The 19,539-nt window shown below is 60.6% G+C and overlaps 1 protein-coding gene across 14 annotated transcripts in view; it reads right to left on the reverse strand.

Annotated features, from left to right (window-relative positions):
* Window positions 1-5,804: 5,804 nt before the first annotated feature.
* The window catches only part of NEO1 (neogenin 1), a 223,276-nt gene continuing 209,541 nt past the window's right edge, over window positions 5,805-19,539 (reverse strand). For 10 of the 14 annotated variants that reach the window (XM_070054695.1, XM_070054691.1, XM_070054699.1 and 7 more), the window contains 6 exons: window positions 18,970-19,208; window positions 18,503-18,595; window positions 15,317-15,475; window positions 10,632-10,895; window positions 8,492-8,628; window positions 5,805-7,862 (listed from right to left, as the gene is read on the reverse strand). In XM_070054695.1, coding sequence (XP_069910796.1) covers window positions 7,779-7,862; window positions 8,492-8,628; window positions 10,632-10,895; window positions 15,317-15,475; window positions 18,503-18,595; window positions 18,970-19,208 — 976 coding nt within the window. In that variant the 3' untranslated portion in view covers window positions 5,805-7,778. The remainder of the gene's footprint in view (window positions 7,863-8,491; window positions 8,629-10,631; window positions 10,896-15,316; window positions 15,476-18,502; window positions 18,596-18,969; window positions 19,209-19,539) is intronic. The other 4 variants (XM_070054702.1, XM_070054703.1, XM_070054701.1 and 1 more) reach the window with 1 other exon arrangement.

Below are 19,539 nucleotides of genomic sequence, written 5' to 3' on the forward strand. Positions count from 1 at the left end.
CCAGGCTGGGGAGGCCTGCAGCGGTGTGATGGGGGCTCCGGGCTCGGCATGGTCAGGCAATCTGAGGGCTGGCCCAGCCCAGACTCGCTGCAGAGAGATGACGGGGGCTCCAGGCCTGGCTGCAGACGGCCCCTGTGCTACTTCTGCTTGCACAGTGTCCGCTCTCAGAACCCTGCCAGCCCTAGGGTCCCTCGCAGGTCCTGGGGACCCCTCCCCCGACAGGCTCTGAGACACGCCCCTCCCCCAGGCCCTAGGACCTTGGCAGTCCCCACGCTGGAGCGTATCACCACACAGGGGAGTTCTCGGTAAAGGTGGGGAACCCTTCCCTGTGCTGTTCCCTGCTGTTTCCATAGCAACTTGTCTGGGATTCCCCGGTACTCAGGGAGGACATGCGTCTCCATGACAACACCCCCCCCCCCGGTCCTTAGGGAGCCAGTGCTGCCCCAGTCGCTGCCCTTGCCTTCCCCACCCCCATGAGGGCCCTGAGTCGGCACCTGCTGTAGTGTCCACATCGCACCCTCCACTCTGTGGAGCCTCCATCGGTGACCCGCAGGGCACGGGGACAGCATCACGGCCGCAGGCAGCAGGTGCTCCCCGGGCCCCTCCACGGGCTCGGCTGGGACGGCCAGGGGCGGGGGCACAACTTGCAGGGATGCGGGGCGTGCAGTCCGGGGGACTCCCCGCAGGGGTTAGGGGGCAGAAAGGACTACGTGTGTCCTGGGTTTATCTTCCCGTGTCCTGCTTATTGTAGTAAAAGCTGTGACTGCCCTGCCTCCCCCTGCCCCAGTGGCACTCAAGCCTCTGGCCAAGGGACATCTGCCACGCTGAAGGTGGTGTGGGACATGTCTGCCTTCCTGGCACCAGACTGGACATTTGTTTAAGAGAAAACCCCTCTCTTCTTGGCCGCTACCCCTCCCCTGTTCAGCTCACTTCTGTCCCTGGGTCACTTCTGCCCCCTGAGGTCCATCTTCCTCTTCTAACAGCCCAGGACCAGGTCTTCGTGGCTGGAGCGGGTCCGGGGTCTGCCCTCCCCATCTTTGTGGTCAGCTTCAGCTTTAAGGGCCTCCAGAGGCTCACCAGCCACTGCCTGGACCGTGACGGTGACCATGACCACTGGATCACCTGCCTGGCCCAAGTCTCCCAGCTTTCCCTTTAGTTCAGCCCCACACCTGCTGAGCCTCAGCTGGGCTCCTCAGCCTGGACTCTTGTATTTCTTTCTTTCTCTCTCTCTCTCTCTCTCTTTTCCTTCCTTCCTTCCTTCCTTCCTTCCTTCCTTCCTTCCTTCCTTCCTTCCTTCCTTTCTTTCTTTCTTTCTTTTTAAAGATTGATTTGATTGGAAAGGCAGAGGGACAGAGAGAACACCAGATCTTCCATCCACTAACTAGTTCACTCCCCAAACGGCCACAACAGCCAAGGCTGGGCCAGGCTGAAGCCAACAGCCTGTAACTGCATCTCGCTCTCCCAAGTTCTTGGGCCGTCACCCACTGCTTTCCAGGAACGTTAGCAGGGCGCTGTATTGGAAGCAGAGCAGCTGCCTGCCAACCGGCACTGATACGGGAAGCCAGCCTCGCAAGCGGCGGCTTAACCTGCCACGCCACAACGCCCGCCCTTTTTATTCCGGAGGGCGTGGCTCCCAGTGCACCCACCTCCTTGCGATGTTGCTTCCTCCGTATTCGATCCATTGAGATATCGCACACTCACCCAAGCAGATGCGCTGGGTGGGCAAGATTCAAAAAGCAAGGTGAATAGTCACAGGGAACATGAGGGGTACTGTGGACCCCCCCCCCCAGGAAGACCACTCCTGTGAATTTTAATTCTTAACTTTTCAAGCTACTTTGTTTGCATCCGTAAACAACATTTTCAGATGCGTACCAAGGCGTGGGGGGTGGGGATGGGAAGTGTTTACCCTTGTGGGGAGGCGGCAATTACCCACAATATGGGCCAGCCAGCATTGCTGACAGATGGTGATAACAGAATCCAGAGAAGGGAGGGGGCAGGCATCTGGTACCATCGTTAAGACACTGCCAGGGGAGCTTCCAGCCACGTGGGAGGGCCTGGGTTCAAGTCCCGGTTCCACTTCTGATCCAGCTTCCTGCTAACGTGCACCCTGGGAAAGCAGCAGCAGATGGTCCGAGTACTTGAAAATCTGTCTCCTCTGCTTTGCAAATAAATACAATTTTAAATATCAGAATGGGTCTTAGTCAGTTTTATTATGGTTTTACAAGTGAGGCACCTACTGATTCACTCTCCAAGCTGGGGCCGCACCAGCTTGAAGCCAGGAACCTGGAACTCAATCCAGGTCTCCCGGCACCTGCTGGGATGAGCCGGGACTTGACCCCAGGCACTCCCACGTGGGGTGCGGATGTCCTAACCGCTAGGCCACTGCTCCGGCAGTTTCCCATTTGGGCTCGTTTTCTGGTTCTGTTGGACCCTTTACTTCCTGGGAAGCGAGCCCCTGGGGAGTGTGTCTGCACTTCCCCTTCTTCTCGGCTCTGCTTGGGCAGGGCCGGGGGTCTCATTTCCCTTCTGCGGTGGACTTGTCACCCTCGGGGACACTGCGTCGTGGCGGCATGCTCTTGTCTCACGTTCCCCAGGGCACTCTCACTGGCCTCGTCACACTTCCGGGCAGGGCTGTTCCTGTCCCCTCCTCCCTCGTCTTGTTTCCCTGGGGGCCTGCACACAGTAGGCCCTGAAGAAAACCCACAGAAATGACGAATGGCTTCCAGCTTCTGAGCTGGCCCCGAGCGTCCCTTCTTCCCTTCCCACTTCTTACCTCGGGCTCTCCTTGGCATCAGCTCCAGTTTCCCTTCTTTGCGTGAGTCTAGAATGTTCTTCCACTGCGTCTCCTGACAACCCCCAGGCAACCTTGTCTAGGGGGCCTCGGGCACTGCCATGTCTGTGGTAACAGGTCCCGGCTCCCCTTCCACCAGCATGCCCAGCGAGACCTGGGTTCTCAGCTGATGGAAAACCCGCCCCAGCCGTGGGGTCTCTCCTGGCTGGGCGAGTCCCCACTCTCTCCTGAGGGCTACCCCTTGGCTCTGCTGGGACCCCACACTTCATCCAAAATCGGGGGGCTGAGCCCAGGCCTGGTGCAGTGGGCTGGAATTCGCGCCTTTCCAGACCACTGGGCCACAAGCAGCAGGCAGCTTCCCCAACTCCAAGCGGCCTCAGGTTGCAGCCCCCACAAGGCTGCCTCCCCCAGCCTGGCGAACCTCTCCCGAGGAGGCCGCTCCCAGGGGCCGCCACAGTCGCTCTGCTCTAGCCCACGAGGCGGCGGGGCAGGTCTGTCCCCCGTGCCAGGCAGGTGCTGGGCCCAGCCCGCCTGCCGCCCTTGGCGAGGTCACAGCGGGCTGGAGGAGGCAGAGGTGCAGGGGCCCCGACACGCCCCCGGGCAAAGGCAGTGAAGCGGTCAGCTCACCTGGTGCAAACACGGAAATCCATGTGCAGTTTGTAACCTAACGTGTATTTTTCTATGAACCCTTCCAGGCCCCCTCGTGTGAACAAAGCCTGGGTCTTCAGGGTGAGACATTGGCCAGCAGAGAGCGCCAGTAGGGAGCAGGAGCAGGGAGTCAGGCAGAGGCGGCCGCACAGAGCCCCCCAGCCCCGCAAATGGGAGGCTGCGGGGGCCGCACCGGCCGAAGGGAGGGGCAGACGCCATGGGGACGCCCTGGACTCCTGGTGGCAGGGGAGGGGGGGACGCAGCGGGGACGCCCTGGACTCCTGGTGGCAGGCAGGGAGGGGCGGACACAGTGGGGACGCCCTGGACTCCTGGTGGCAGGGGAGGGGGGGACACAGTGGGGACGCCCTGGACTCCTGGTGGCAGGGGAGGGGGGGACGCCCTGGACTCCTGGTGGCAGGGGAGGGTTGGGCGCAGCGGGGACGCCCTGGACTCCTGGTGGCAGGGGAGGGGGGGACGCAGCGGGGACGCCCTGGACTCCTGGTGGCAGGGGAGGGTTGGGCGCAGCGGGGACGCCCTGGACTCCTGGTGGCAGGCAGGGGAGGGGCTGCCGCGGGATGCCGAGGCTTCAGCCCCTGGGAGACTGAGCCAGGGGTCACAGGCGTCTGTTCTGGGAACGCTGGCTGAGCAGCGTACAGAAGCCTTGAAGCAGGAGTGGAGAGTGGCTCCCAGATGTCTCCTTGGGAGCCCGGTACACGGGATACACCTGTTAGCCAGGGCACGCACCTGCCGGCTGGGACCCCAGGTGGAGAGGGGAGGCGCCCGCGGCAGAGGCCAGTCTGCCTCCAGATGAGGGTGGGGCTGAGCAGAACCCACTCTGTCCACCTGCAAGGCCGCGTCCTCCCCTGCCAACTCCTGTGGCCACCCAGTGTCCACGCAGGGGTCCCCCACAGAGCCAGCAGCAAGGCCCACACAGCACATGCTAGGCTGGCTGCGGCTCCTCTCGCTGGGAGTGACCACGACTCCTGCAGGGCCATGTGCACAGCGCCAGGCCGCCTCCCAGACTGCCACATTCCAGAATGGCCAGCGCTTTCCCACCAGGGCCTCCCCCGCCACAGCCCTCCTCCATCCTGGTGGTGGGGCCCGCCCCCCCGCACCCACCCCCTCCTGCCCCAGCAGTATTTCAAGCAATTCCTGACCCTTCTCGCCAGAGCGAGCAGCAGGCGCGCCCCGTGAGCTTTTGGGGGCTCAGCCCTAAGCCACATTCTCGGGTCACAGGATTCTCCCCCGCAGCTACCGTCTCCCACCCGTCCCTGGTGGCCGAGTCTGGCCGGTGCCTGTGTGCCGGGGTGGCCTCCTGGCTCCCTGCTCACCAGACCAGTACCCTGCCGCCCCCACTGCCTTCTGTGCCAACCCACGCCTCGCCCCGCAGCAGACTGGAGAGGCTGTGGCCTGGAAGGCGCTTCCTCCTCTGACACAGATCCCCTGGCCTTAGCTCCGGGCACGTGGCGTCTGCGTCGTTTCTTAGGAGTCTGTCGCTGTCACCCTTCAGGTGGGGTCATAGCTGGCACCACCGCCTGAGACCCGGGGGTCCCTGTGAGGGAGGGACGGGGTCTGGGAGGTCTCCCGACAGCTGCGGCCACTTGTCCTGGGGAGGGGGTGGTCTGTGCACTTGTCTAGGAGACCAGCGGCGGCACTGGGCACCGAGAGGAGACACTGTCTCTTCCCTGAGCCTACAGACTTCAGGGCGGAGCCAGCAGAGGCCGAGATGCGAGCCAAGGGCTCCACCTAGGGATGCAGGGGGCAGCACGGCCGCGGGACCAGGAGCACTCGGGGAGGGGGGGGTGGCTGTTCCCGAGCGGCTTCTGTGGCTGGAGCCTGGTGCCGCGAGGTTCACACGGACAAGCACAAACGCGGGCCCTGTGAGGAGCCTCCCCCCAGGGCTGCAGGAGGGTGGGCGCGCGGCCACAGCGGAGCACCGCCCACGTGCTCCCGCCCAGCCTCGCAGGGTCTGCAGCTGCTGCGCCCACGGCCATCCGGGAGTGAAGGCAGCGGGGTGGGGGTGGGGGGCTCGGGAAGGCGTGGCGTCTCCTTGCAGACCCCTGCTCCAGTGTCCGGCGCCACGGGCGGTGGGCCACGAGCGGTGGGCCACGAGCAGGAAGGCCAGGCCCCAGGGCTCACCGCCTGGCACGGGGGCTGCCCGTCACTGCCCGGTGTGGCCTTGGTTCCTCAGGGCGACAGGCTGGGGGCAGGGACGGGGCTCATCCCGGGGGCGGGGGTTGGTCAGTTCACCTCCTGAGACCTCCTCCCCGTGTCCCCCTTAGAACACCCGGCTTCACGACGGGGGTGTCACCCAGAGAGGCCCAGGGTTCGGAGAAAGGAAAATAACTCTTTGACCAGACCACAGTTCGACTGGATTAAAAAAAGTGTATTGGATTTCCAATACTAAATAAAAACATGAAATTCTCTCTTTTTTTAAAAGCCATAGAGTTTACAGCATCAACTACAGAAAAGGCCAAACAAGTGTGTATAGAAACGCGTCCCGACGCCCCGCGCCCCGTCCACAGGCAGCGAGGCAAGGACCCCGCGGCCCCCAGGCAGCGGCTGAGGCAGCGCGACCGACCGGGACAGCACAAGACACGCGATGGTTTAGTTCCAAAAGTCACAGGAAAATGTTAAGAAAATGTATTAAATTGTGAAAAGGTGCAATACAGAATAGGTTTCCTTTTTCTTAGTTTAAAAAAATCCCCAGCTTTGAACAGTTATTTAAAAATAGGTTCCCACCCCCACCCCGCCCCACCCCCACTCTGCGGCAGTATCCAGGTCCCGAGGCCCTGAGGTAACAGTGGGGGGCACGGAGGGGGCGCCTCCAATACTGAGCGTGTTCTTTGGGCAGAGGCGAGGTGGGCGCCGGGCAGGCCTGTGGCTCCAGGGCTGCGGCCCCGGGGTCTCCAGGATCCGGGACCGGGGGGCGTGCAGTGAGGACGCCGGCATCGCACTCTTCATGGCCCCAAAGCAATAAACACAAGAGTGCCCCTCGCAGAAAATGAGGTGTGACGAGACCCCGGGAACCCGCGTCCGAAGGCGGGGGCCTGCACGAGGCCCCTGGGGGTGCTCAGAGCCGCGGATTTCTTCTAAGCCCCGCACGCCGTCCCGGGGACCAGAGGCAGCCTCCCGAAGGCCAGGCCTGTGTGTCACTTTGGGTACCGGGGCTGCTTCACCCACGGGGAAGCCGCCACACCTCACTGCCGGCTCTGCTGAGCGGTGGCTGGAGCCGGCCGCCCGCCCTGGAGAGCGAGGCTCTCAACGCCGCGGGGAGGGAGCAGGCTGTGAGAGGGTGGGGGTGCACCCCTCAGCCTCCACCTCCCCTGGGGGACCAGCGCTGGCAGCAGGAAGGGGCCTCCCTCCCGCCTCACTCTGACCTCCAGGAGGGGGCGCTCAAAAGCGGCTCAACCTCCAGCCCCCTATTGCACGCAGGATTTTAAACCAGATGCAAAATGAGACTGCACTTGCGATGTGGCGACAACCGAGAGGGACATGCCAGGAAAGCCCGTCGCGACGCGTCCATCCTCTGCGGGCTCCCGACAGAAAGCACAGCCCAGCCGGGGCGGGGCGGCTGCCTCCGCCTCCCATCCCACCCCACCCGCCCCCAACACGAAACTGCACAGGAAGCAAGGAACAAGCCTTCTCGGAGGAGCCGCGCTTCGCCGCCAGCTCTGCGGCCTCACAGTGGTGGAGGAGAAAGACAGGCTTTAATAATTAGGATAAAAAAATAACGAAACAGTTTACCAACAGCAACGCAACATTTGCGCCCCTCCAAGGGATGGGTTAACAGCTGGCGGAGGATGCACTGACTCGGCTTAAAAACAGAAAACAACCAAAAACCAGCCCACCCCTTGGAACAACCCCACTGTCAAAGTCTTTCCATACAGAACTGGAATAAGCAGTCAAATGCCAACCACTGCGGAGAACACCACGGACGTCCTTGGGTTTTCGATAGCTTCTCTTTTCTCGAAGGTAAAATAAAATACAATCATACATGAACGCCAATGTCTACACGCCACACGGGTGACAGTCACAGCACCGAGACGCGGCCTGAGCAAAGAGAAACGCAGGCTGCATTCCTCGCCTTTGCCCCGGACACAGAATTTTGGCCCATGGTGCCCAGTCCTGCGGGTGTCAGCAGGCAGAGGGAAGGCGTCCTCCAGGCCGACCAGGGAAGGCGGCGGCCAGGCCTGGAGCCGGCCCCCGCGGAGGCTGCCCCGCTGCTCTGCGCTAGCCACGTCCCGTGCTGCCCCTCGTGCTCTGTACAAGTCCTCGTTGCCAAGGCTCCGCCCACGACCTCTGACCCGGGCTCCGAGCCGCGCCCTGGCGAGGGCCGTCACGCGGTCGTGATAGCGTTCAGGTCCTTCATGAGTCCTTCCAGGTGGGCCATCTCTTTGGTCAGCTCATCTGGTTCGTAGCTCTAGGGACGAGAGAACAGCGTCACTGGGCAGGCTCTGCGGAGCTGTCCAGAAGCAGAGCCCAGAGAGACGGGGGCCCAGGGGGCAGGTGGGCTGCCTCGGACGACTGGGCCGCAGGTACCCAGGCTGGCATGGGAGGGCGGGTAGGAGGGCACACCCACAGCACTAAGATCCACTTCTGGCCCCTGATCGTGGCGCAACCCCCTCCTCCCAGCACGCTCCCCAGGGTCACAGCGGCCTCACCAGGCCCACGTCCAGGCCCCTGCCGTGTCGGCACAGGCCTCCCTGGTGCCTGCGCCCCAAGCTCTCCTCCACAGCATCTCGTGCCCGGAAGTGCCGAGGCAGACGTGTCAGCTGGGACGTGGAGAGGGCAGCGGGGGGCCTGCGACTGCTGTTGCGAGAGCAGCCACTCCAGCGCCTTCTCCAGCCTCCAGTTCCGAAAACGCACGGGCGGGACTGGTGGTGGGAGAACAGGTGGACGGCTCCGCCCAAGACAGGAGGGCGGGCAGGAGGGCTGTGTGCGCGTGGTGTCCTGGGTGCTAGCTAAGAGGCTGCCCTGAGATACCGCAGACGGGGTTTCTCGGCACAGATCCTGGCTCCACAGGTGAGCCCATGGGTGGTGGGGACTTACACTCTCGGAGTCTTCCAGCATCCGGGTGGTCTCCTGCACCTCGGGGGCACTGGGAACCACCACGGGCATAGGAGGCCGGCTCCTTCCCAGAGTCCCGATGGAGGCCGTCTTCACGGCGTGAAGGTGGTGGTTCAGAGCTGGGGGAGGGGACGGGAGGGGGAAGGACGCGGTCAGGCCTCGGGGGCCGCCCAGGCCGAGGCCTCGTGCGGTGCGTGGGGGCACACACACCCAGGGCAGCGGTCCTGAGCAGGGAGGGCCGCCGGGCACTCAGGAGGCCAGAGCACAGCACGGGCCCTTGCGGGATGTCCAGGAGCACACGGCACCTCTCCTGAGAATGCTGGGGACATTTTCATCCTCCATGCAGGGTGCAGGACTAACAGGGCCCCCACCTGCAGTCATGGACTGCACTGGCACTAAGAAAAGGGGTTTCACTGGGGCCGGCGCTGTGGCGCAGTGGATCCCATATGGGCGCCAGTTCAAGTTCCGGCTGCTCCACTTCCAATCTGGTTTTCTGCTGTGGCCTGGGAATGCAGAAGATGGCCCAAGTCCTTGGGCCCCAGCACCCACGTGGGAGACCAGGAAGAAGCTCCTGGCTTTGGACTGGATCAGCTCCGGCCGTTGTAGCCATCTGGGGAGTGAACCAGCGGATGGAAGACCTCTCTCTCTCTGCCTCTCTGTAGCTCTGCCTCTCAAATAAATTAAAAAAAAAGAAAAGAAAAGAAAAGAAAAAGGGTGCGCGGTGGGGGTGGGGGGGCGGTGGGTTCACACGGGACCATGTCTAGGAGGAGCACTACACATGGTCTGTCATGCCATCAGCCCTGTGCATGACAACGTGGGAAGCAGGCACAGAGCACTCCGTCTAGGAGCACGTGGCGGCGAGCACGGGATGCCACCACTCAAAGAAACTGCTCAGGCATTTTCTGGAAAGTGATTGAGGCCAGCCGGTCAGTTCAAGACAAAAATATACAGTGTTTTCATTTTGTGAATGGGAAATTCATGTTTTACAAGAAAACTGCAATACTGAAAAGCTTGTACCTGCCGCCGCCACCCTGGGCTTGCCGGCCTCCCTGCACTTACACAGACAGCGGGTGTCTGAACGCTGCTTTATTTATTTATTTTTTTTTGACAGGCAAAGTGGACAGTGAGAGAGAGACAGAGAGAAAGGTCTTCCTTTGCCATTGGTTCACCCTCCAATGGCCGCCGAGGGCAGTGTGCTGCAGCCGGCGCTCCGCGCTGATCTGATGGCAGGAGCCAGGTGCTTCTCCTGGTCTCTCATGCGGGTGCAGGGCCCAAGCACCTGGGCCATCCTCCACTGCACTCCCTGGCCACAGCAGAGAGCTGGCCTGGAAGAGGAGCAACCGGGACAGAATCCGGCGCCCCGACCGGGACTAGAACCTGATGTTCCAGCGCCGGCAAGGCGGAGAATTAGCCTAGTGAGCCGCGGCGCCAGCCGTGATATTTTTCAGTATCTAAAGCAGCGTTCAGGGCCGGCGCCGTGGCTCAGTAGGCTACTGAAGTAGGACAATGGCTCTCTCAGTCTGTCTGAGCCGCCTAGCAAGGCCACAGAAATGTTCTTCCCTTTTCTGACCATTGCTCTGCAGGCCAGCGTTTCCCCTCCTGGTCTCAGGTTCAGTGTCAGCGACAGACAGAACCCACGCAAGGAGCAGATCTTCCATGTTCTCACATCTAGGGATTCTGGACACCACGGAGTCTGAAGACCCCGGACTCGCTCTGAAACAAACCGTCCCGGGAGGCAGCAGCAGGGAGGAGGAGCACACAGGCACGCGAGGCGGGGCTGCCTGCACCTGGAGCTGGGCCAGTGACTTCCCCGCACCAGGTGGCCTTCCCTGGCTGAGGCTCCTTCAGGCCTCCCCAGCCCTGGGTCCAGGCGGCCCCTCCCGAGCCTGCAGGACCCACACGGGCTGGGTGGGTGGGTGACACAGGGGACCTGGGGCCCACACGCAGGCCCCTGCAGCCTAATGCAAGGGTTCTGCTCGGACAGCACCATTCAGATGGCCGCTCCTGCCCCCCAGAAAGTGCTCCCCCCGTCCGTGTGTTCCCAGAGGGGATCCCACGGACCCCGGCGCAGGGCCACGCCACACCGTGAGGCTCTCCTGCGCAGTGCTGTGCCCTCACTCACCTTGCTGGGACAGTAACGGTGTGCTTGGCAACGCGGGATCATAGGTGGGGGGCCCCGGCGGCGGGACTGCCGGCACCGCGAAGCTCTTCAGCGGGTGGGAAGGGCGGACGTGGGCCGTGGGAAGACCCTGGCCCGAATCCTCCTCTTGGGAGCTGGCCAAGTAGGAGGAGCTGGTAGCACCTTCCGGGTCCTGGTGGTCGGCACAGCACGTCTGGGACGAGGAGGCTGGCATGGTGTCGGTGCTGGGTGTGTTGCGCACGGACTCTGCGGCAGGAGGGGCCCAACGTCAGCGTTCTCCACGACACACGGAGGCGGGGCTGGCTACCACTAGGGGTCCCCCAGCCAGCTCAGTAAGCACCGGGCACGTGAGCTGGCACCATGGCCAGGGCTAAGAACGGACCAATCTCACGGGTCCAGTTCTGTCCTAACCTGGCTGCTCCTATGTTCTCACCTGCATAGCTAAGGGGTCACACCTCACTGATTTTGAGAAAAGATCCTCAGACTACTGTCTGTTAAGGTATGAATACGCATACAAGATGAAAATTCTCACTCAGAGACTGGCCCTTTCATGGACACCGATGTGTGGTCACTGGGGGGCTGGGGGTGACTGGAGCTGGCCCTGCCAGCAAGGCCTGGCACTGACTGCCACACAGTTCAGCGCTACAGGCCCTGCGTGTCTGCTGGGGACAGTGTGGCCGTCCCAGAGCAGAGGGTGCCAGTGAGAACCCGACAGGCGACAGCGCAGCGTCTGCTCAGAGCAGTAAGCTCAGGTCAGAGGTAGGGCGCTGTGGCCCAGAGAAATAAACGGGCAGATGAATCCAACGGAGAGAGATTCAGGAAGGACATGCCTCAGATTACGAGGAGGGGCCAGAGTGGTCGGAGGCGGACAGTGGGGGCAGGAAAAGCCCCGGCTTTGGAGCTGGACAGACCTGGCTCCAATGCGGGCAAGCTAGCGAGTGGATCTGGCAAAGGGACTGAGTCTTTGAGATGGTTTCTTCATCTACAAAACAGACCGACCCCTTAGTCTCCTGAGGACTCTGCGAGCTGTGTGCAGAGGGCAGCGTGCGGCTGCCACGGCACGACTGACCCAGCTCTCCGGAGGGCACACACGCCTCCTCCACGCTTTACCGCCTCAGCCCCTGCAGTCCCCAGGGCAACAAAGCAGGCGCTGGGAGGGCAAGCAGCCGGCCCACCACGTGGAACCAGCCGGCAGAACTCCCACGCCCAGCTACGCTGCCCGCCATGCTCAACGCCGCCCGGGACGTGTGGGCAGATGGCTCTCCAGCGAGGAGGCATCGGCTGGTGCTCAGGCCTCAGCCTTAGGAAGCGGCACACGAGGCGTCTGCAGGAGACGGCCTCCTGCCCCACCTCCACGGCTGAGGGGACTGCCATGCTGGCCGTAGCCACCTCCTTTGCTGGAGGCTCTGTCCCTGGGATGAGGCCTCCCCTCCTTCCCAAGTGTGCCTGGCTCTGCCAGGGACTCCACTTCCCAGCCCTCAACATGGCTGGGGATCTGCTGGTCCCGGAGTGATCCTGGGCCAGCGGGCAAGGAGGTCGGCTCCCGCCCTGATCGCTCGGCCTGCGCTGGCAGGAATGCTAAGTCAGCGCTGGGCAGGGCCTACCTGGCCTGCCTCACGGGCCCTCACCTTGAGCATAAACACCTGAGGGCCGCAGAGATGGTGGGACAAGGGAAGGAAGGCGGAAGGGGCTGCTGTCACCAGTCAGAGCCCAGGCCAGCTGCATGGGGCGGGGCTGCGGGTGGAGCAGCTCCCCAGGGCACCAGGCAGGCAGCATTCTCTGGGAGGGAGCTCCTTACGCTGGCCACCACTGGCCTACTTCCAGAAACACGAGCTCCACTGGCCAGCTCCTACGCAGGGGAAGCGCTCTTCCTAGGCGGACGCCCCTAGAGCAGGGACTGCCCTGACAGGCTGAGTCCACGGCTGTGGCCTCTCCCGGAGCTCCAGCTCGCGGAGGCTGGGGAACCCAGCAGCAGGAACTTGGGTCCTTCCAGACCTCGGCCTGCGTTCTGAGGCCTTCAGTGAGTCCAGGTCTGAAATTCCACTTTTTATCTCCTCCAGTCATTTTTTTTTTAAAGATTTACTTTATTTATTTGAAAGGCAGAGGTAGAGTTAGAGTAGAAGAGAGAGAGTGGGAGAGAGAGAGTGGGAGAGAGTGAGTGGGGGAGAGAGAATGGGGCAGAGAGAGAGAGAGAGAGAGAGAGAGAATCTTTCACCCACTGGTTCACTCCCCACATGGCCACAACAGCTGGGGCAGGCCAGGCCAAAGCCAAGAGCCACAAGCTCCATCCGGGTCTCCCATGTGGGTGCGAGGGCCCAGGCACTCTGGCCGTCCTCCACTGCTTTCGCAGGCACGTCACCAGGGAGCTGCACTGGAACTGGAGCAGCTGTGACGCACACCGGCACCCACACGGGAAGCTGGTGCTGTGCCACGGCAGCGGTCCCAAAGCAGCCGTGTGTTTATACTGCAAACCGTTAGCTTCTCCCTCCTCCGCTCTCTGCCTAGCTCCACACAGAGCGGGATTTTACTAACACCAGCCTGTGTGGGTGAGGGCTTGGTGGGAAATGGGCTTCTCCCAGCCCAGCACTGCAGAGCAAGGAGGGCCTGCTCCGCTCAGGAGAGCCTGCCACTGGCCGGAGCAGCCCCTATCCTAGTTTGTGGGGCTCCTTGGCCTTAAAACTGGAGAAACAAGGGCGGACGCTGTGGTGCAGCAGGCTGAGTCCCCTCCTTGGGGCTCCTGCATCCCGTGTCTGACTGCGGGTTCAAGTCCCGGCTACTCCACTTTGCATCTAGTTTCCTGCTAATGCATCTGGGAGAGAATAGATGATGGCCAACTACTCAGGCCCCGGCACCCACGTGGGAGACCCAGAGGGAGTTCTTGGCTCCCCTAGTCCTGGTTTTTGCATGCATCTGGGAAGCGAACCAAGGGATGAAAAATTTCTCTTGGGGCTGGCGCTGTGGCGTAGCAGGTGAGGCCGCAGCCTGCAGTGCCAGCATCCCATATGGGTTTGGGTCCCAGCTGCTCCACTTCCGATCCAGCTCTCTGCTGTGGCCTGGGAAAGTGGTAGATGGGTTGGCTCCTGTCTTTAGATCAGCACAGCTCCAGCCACTGTGGCCAACTGGGGAGTGAACCAGTGGATGGAGGACCTGTCTCTCTCTCTCTGCCTCTGCTCTCTCTATGTAACTCTGACTTTCAAACAAAACAAAACAATTCTTTAAAAAAAAAAAAAAGGCTCTCTTTCCTTCTTTGTCACTCTGTCTTTTAAATAAACAAACCTTAAAAAAAAAAAAAAACCAGATGAACAGATTGGGCAGAACACCTAAGAGCAGATCTGGGAGGTAGCCGCTGGTGCTGTGTTCTGAGACCATGGGCAGGGTGGGGCGGGGGACAGACTGTCCCTCCTGCTGCTGGCGGAAGGGTCCCTCCTGGGTGCATCACTTCCCTAGAGGAGGCCCCAAGCCCAGACCCGGGGGGAGGTCGTGCGAATGCCTGATTCAGACCTGAGTTCCAGCAGGTGAGGGCTTGGGAAGCAGAGGACGCTGGGAGTGGAGGCAGCGTCACAGCCTGGGACACCTGTAACTCCGAGCGCCGAGTTGAGTCCCCGCTACTCTACTTCCCATCTACTTCCCACCCAGCTGATCTAGCCCATGTGGCAGCAGGTAACGCTCAAGTACTTGAGCCCCTGCCACCCCCGCTGGAGACTGGACGGAGTTCCTGGCTCCTGGCTTTGGCCTGGCCTAGCACTGGCTGCTGCTGGCATCTGAGGAGCACACCAGCAGATGGAAGATATCTGTCTCCCTGCCTTTCAAGTAGATGAAAAATAAACATTTACAAACGCCCAAACATTTAAGTGAGGGGATGTGACCAATCCTTCAGCATGACGATTTGAGCGTCTTTTAAAACGGAACTGACTTGAGATTCCCTCACTTTCCGGAACCCCCAAACCTAGCTCTACAGTGACAGAGTAACTGGCAGCAGGTGGTTTCCAGTGACAGAGAAACAGAACGGCACAGTGTGAACTGATTGCAATCATGTGGGTCAAGCGTATTCGCTGCGTTCGCCCCTTACCTTCCTCTTCCCCTCACACTGCCTGGCAAGGCTGCTTCTCCGCATAAGCGAACAGGGCCTGAGTGCCTGCGTCCTCTTTAACTGCAACCTCCTATCTGTGCACGCCCTCCAGGTTTGCCGCACAGGGTCACTGCGGCCTCACTCCCTGACACTCCTGCCGTGCTCCACGGCAGGTGTCCTGTGCCCGGGGGCATCCTAGTGACCCTCCCACTGCCAGGGTGACTGCAGGGCTGAGGTCGCCGCTGGTGCCTGGAGATCACCCGGGAGAGTTTTCCTTTCGTGTTAGGGGATCATGAAGAAATAGATGTTAGAAACAAAGCGGCTGAACTGAGAGGCAAGCTTCGGAACACGAGGTGCTGAGGGCGTCAGTGACTGCTGCCCGGCCAGCAGGGCACCTGCACCGAGCACTCAGAACTCAGGGAGGAAGACGGGGCGGATCTCCCGACACACACCTGAGCGAGTCACACACAAATGCATGACACGCCAGTCACACTGAGAAAAGTTCCGGACCCCTCTTCTCAGGAGGGCAGGCCCTTCCCACGAGCACCTGCCGACTCCTGCGGAAGGTTCTCCACCTGGCTCGACCCTCAGCTCTCACCTGTGGAATTGGCCCTGTCTGAAAGGGACATGGATGTGGCCACGGGCCATGGGCTGCCTGGGTGGTGGAGGTGGCTGCGGGCTGCGGAAGCGAGGCTGCTGGAGTGGAAATGATGGTGAGGGTTATCGAGGGAATGGATGGGATGAGCACTAATCACGGCTGTGAATGAACACAAGACAGAGAGAGGCTTAACACACTGCACCGACACACACAGTTCAGCTTCAGAACAAAGCCACCCACCCTCCCACCCAGCCCCCCACACCACGGCTTTCTGCGGTCTGGACACGCAGCCACCCATTACACACGGGCTTCCCAGAATGAGCACCACTCTGTGCACGTGTCCATACACGTGGAAAAAAAAAGTCAGAGGGCCACGGGCAAATGCTGACGCTAACAGTGGTTGTTCCGTTGGAGGGACAATCAGGATCAGAAGAGTATTTTCTTCTGGCCTACCTGTATTTGCGATTCTTACATTACAAACACAGATTACCCGAGTTATTAAGAACAGCTGCTTGAATATGTCACAAATAATGGCTTCGGATTCTATTATTTTTTGTCCCGCTAAAGCGATAGAAATCCGTCTCCCCCAGCATGAGCCTGGAGTACATGACTCCTGATCCATTCTGGTTTTGTTTTTTTTAATTTGCTGAAAGTCATGCTATGGGTTTCACACCACATAAACGAGTAGCTCTTTGACCGGATTTCGTATCTCAAAAGGGAAGGCAAATGAAATGTAACTACGTGGTCCAACCTGGTACTAAAAGTGTGAACGCCAGGACTGTGGCAGTCTCACTGCTCCCAGCCTGGGTCTGAGGCACACCCACCTGCATTCTAAAATCACGTCAGGGGCAGGTGTGTGGACAGCAGTGGGGTCACCACTGGGGACACCCCCGCCCCATGCTGGAGAGCCTAGGGTCAAGGCCTGGCTCCACTCTCCTCTAGGGTCAAGGCCTGGCTCCACTCTCCTGCCCAGCTTCCTGCTGATATGCACCCTGGGAGGGAGCAGGTGATGGCTCAAGCAGTCGGGCCCTCGCCTCGTGGGAGACCCAGATGGCGTTCTCGACTCCTGGCTCCAGCCTGGCCCAACACCGGCTGTTCCAGACGTTTGGGCAGTGAACCAGTGAATGGGAGATCTCTTCCACTCAAAATAAATGAACAAATAAATACAATTTATATGATGACAAAATGGTATCTTTACTAACTTTTTCTTTCCTTACCATGTACTGGCTAAGGACTCCATCTAGTGCATTTAGCTAAATACAGACTTTCATACAGAGACTCCATGTGACTTTTGGGGAACACGGAACACCTCTTTCACGAGGGTCCATTGTCTACCCCAGAGAAGGAAACAAAGTCAGAAGCCCGGAGTTTGGGAGCAGCTGTGGACACGAAGGTTTAAACTCCCAGACAGGCACACAGGCCGGGCGCACGCCAGGAACGGGAGACGTCTCTTTAAGCAAGGGAGCCTCCTGAACGCCTCTGTCTGCAGGGACAGTCGGCGCCCTGCGTGGAGCAAGTCCCAGCCCTGAGCTGTCCTGGCCACACACAAGCAGGCAGGTGGCACGGCTGAGCTAGGGCCTGCCCCTCCTCTGCCCAGGGCCCACGGCTCTCAGGAGGTCCCTGGCCGGCAAGAAGTCTTTCTGAATAGTTAAAAAGAAATGAAAACAACATCAGTGTGGCCCCCTGGAACACAGGCGGCAACAAGAGCTGCTAGCTCTGAGCAGGCCCTTTGAGCCGGGCCGTCTTGGACGGTGGGTGCCCGGCTCCGGTCTCATGCCAGGACCCAGAACGCAGGAGACCCCAGCGTTCTGAAAAAGGCCCGTAGCCACGTGGGTGTTGGAAAGGAAGTCTCCAAACCTAAAGGGTGCAAGCGTGCACTCCGGGCACCGGGGCTCAGGTTCTGAATCACGAGACTTCACCGAGCACCCACCCTGCTGTCGAGCTGTGGCGTAACGTCACTACTCACGAGCTGTGCTTCCCCGGCACCAAAAATCAAGGAGCTCAACTAGAACAACTGACCTTCTGTCCTTAATGCATCTCTATAGAAGAGGGAGTCAAACTTTACAAGTTTAAAAACAAGCCAATTTAGGCAGGAACTCAAGTTTCAAAAAACAAAACAAAACAAAAACGCAAGCAGTCAAGCTAGCATTCTATTACAAACGCCCTGGATGGGTTCATTTCCTTGCGCATTTGTGGCTTTCAAGCTGGTTGCCCCCGCCCACACCTCCCCGTACAAGAGGGAAACAGTAGTTTCTCCCCACGGGGCTGTCGGCCAAGGCCTTTCTCTCCTCACAGACCCCACACGTAAGTAAGCCACTCTGTGAGAAACCACCTACTACTGAACAGGGCCTAACTCTGCATGCCAAGCTTTATAACCAGGCGCCTTCTGTGTGGTGGGATTAGCTTCCGTGTTGTGTCTGTGTTGTGTGTGTGTGTGGGGACGGCTTACATGGTGTGTGTGTGTGTGTGTGTGTGTGTGTGGCGGGAGCAGCTGATGTGCTGTGTGTCGGGGAGTGGCGGCATGGGAGACATCTGCATGCTGGGGGGCTCCCCTCAAGGGGCGCAAGAGGGCTTTCCCAAGTGTGGGGTGCCCGGGCACCCTCCCCATGTGAGGGACACCTGTGGCCATCTAAACTTCTCTTTCGCCGACAGAGACGCCGCACAAGTCTGAGTGCGTCTCTGGGAAGCAGGAACAGGGATGAGCACTCAGTAGTTCAGGGAGAAGAAAAAAAAAAAAAAAAAAAAAAGAACTGGTTTGTCCCCGGGTTTTTGGTTTCCAGCCATGATATGGAACTCATTTTGACTTCTGGCTGGTGTCAGAGGGAGCTCAGTGACTCTGACGCTTATTAGCACAAGGCCGGCACAGGCTGCTCCGAGAGCCTCGTGCTGCAGTGCGCACGCACCTGCACACCTGTGACACCTGGCCGCCTCGGCCCCTCTGGCAGGGGTGCTGTGCCCCAGGCCAGACTGCGGAAATGGGTTTTTCGCTTATCTGCCATGATGTGCAAACACTGGTCAAGAGTACCACGGCAAAGCATGGCAACTGCCTGCTGCTCCTCCTTCCGGGGCCACAGCCCTGCCAGGCCCATGTCTTGTGCTGGGACCCAGTGGGGTCACAGGGACCCCTCACAGCGGCTCCCCAGTGACGGGAAGACAGCACATGGGCCGGGGGAAGCTTCTACTTACGCTGGGGCGGCTGGGAGTCAAACGGCATCATCATTTTTGGTCTCATGCTCCGCCTTCCAGCCAGTGTAGACATGCTGTCCTCTGACTCGTGCCCTAGACATCGAACACAGAGGTCAGCCACAGTGTGTGCCCTGGGCCGCTCAGCAGCTCAGCGGCAACCTCTCTTGGGGGGCTCAGGGCCCACAAACGCCGCGGCTGAGACGAGGATATTCCGCCTCCTAGAAATCCCACTGAGAGCACGGGTGACTACCGCCGCCCACGCCACGCGTCGGTGCACCGTCTGTGAGCGGGGGCGTCCCAACGAGCACTCTTGGCAACACACGACAGAAGCCCAGCCGTCGAACGCTGAGGGGAGGCCTAGTGAGAGACCCAGCGGTCCCTCCTACAGCGCTGACCCATTTCTCTACAGCTTCCTTCCCTGTGGAGGAGTCACGGGCATGTGGGGAGGCGTGCCCCGGGCAGGCTACCTCGGTAGGAATTCCGCCTCTGGTGGGTGCTGCCGTCCGAGGACGTGCCCGCCGGCGTGGTGTCCTGCGAGTGCCGAGGAATCGGCGTGTCCGTCATGATGGGGTTGGGGTCTGGAGACTTGGCGATGGGCTTCAGCTCCAGCCTTTCGTGGTGGATCCACAGGTCCGGGGGCTTCACGTCCTTGGCGTTCCCTTTGTACTTGTGGGAGCCGTTCACGGATTTGCAGGCAGCGCGTTTCCTAGGCACGGAGGGAAGAGATCGCCATTATTTTCTGAACGTATTTGTCAGGAAGGATCGGCGGAGTACGGGTGCCTCTCTGCAAGGTGCTCAAACACAGGCAGAAATGAAAAACCAGTACCAAGACCAAAACCAAAAACCAGCGGCAAGAAACTCACTTCTGGGACGAGCACCCACAGCCCCCCCACCCCAGTGTCTGGGAAGGGCACCCACAGCCCCTCCCCCCACCCCAGTGTCTGGGAAGGGCACCCACAGCCCCCCCACCCCAGTGTCTGGGAAGGGCACCCACAGCCCCTCCCTCCACCCCAGTGTCTGGGAAGGGCACCCACAGC

Source organism: Oryctolagus cuniculus, chromosome 12 (genome assembly GCF_964237555.1).
Source record: "Oryctolagus cuniculus chromosome 12, mOryCun1.1, whole genome shotgun sequence".
Lineage (NCBI taxonomy): Eukaryota > Metazoa > Chordata > Mammalia > Lagomorpha > Leporidae > Oryctolagus > Oryctolagus cuniculus.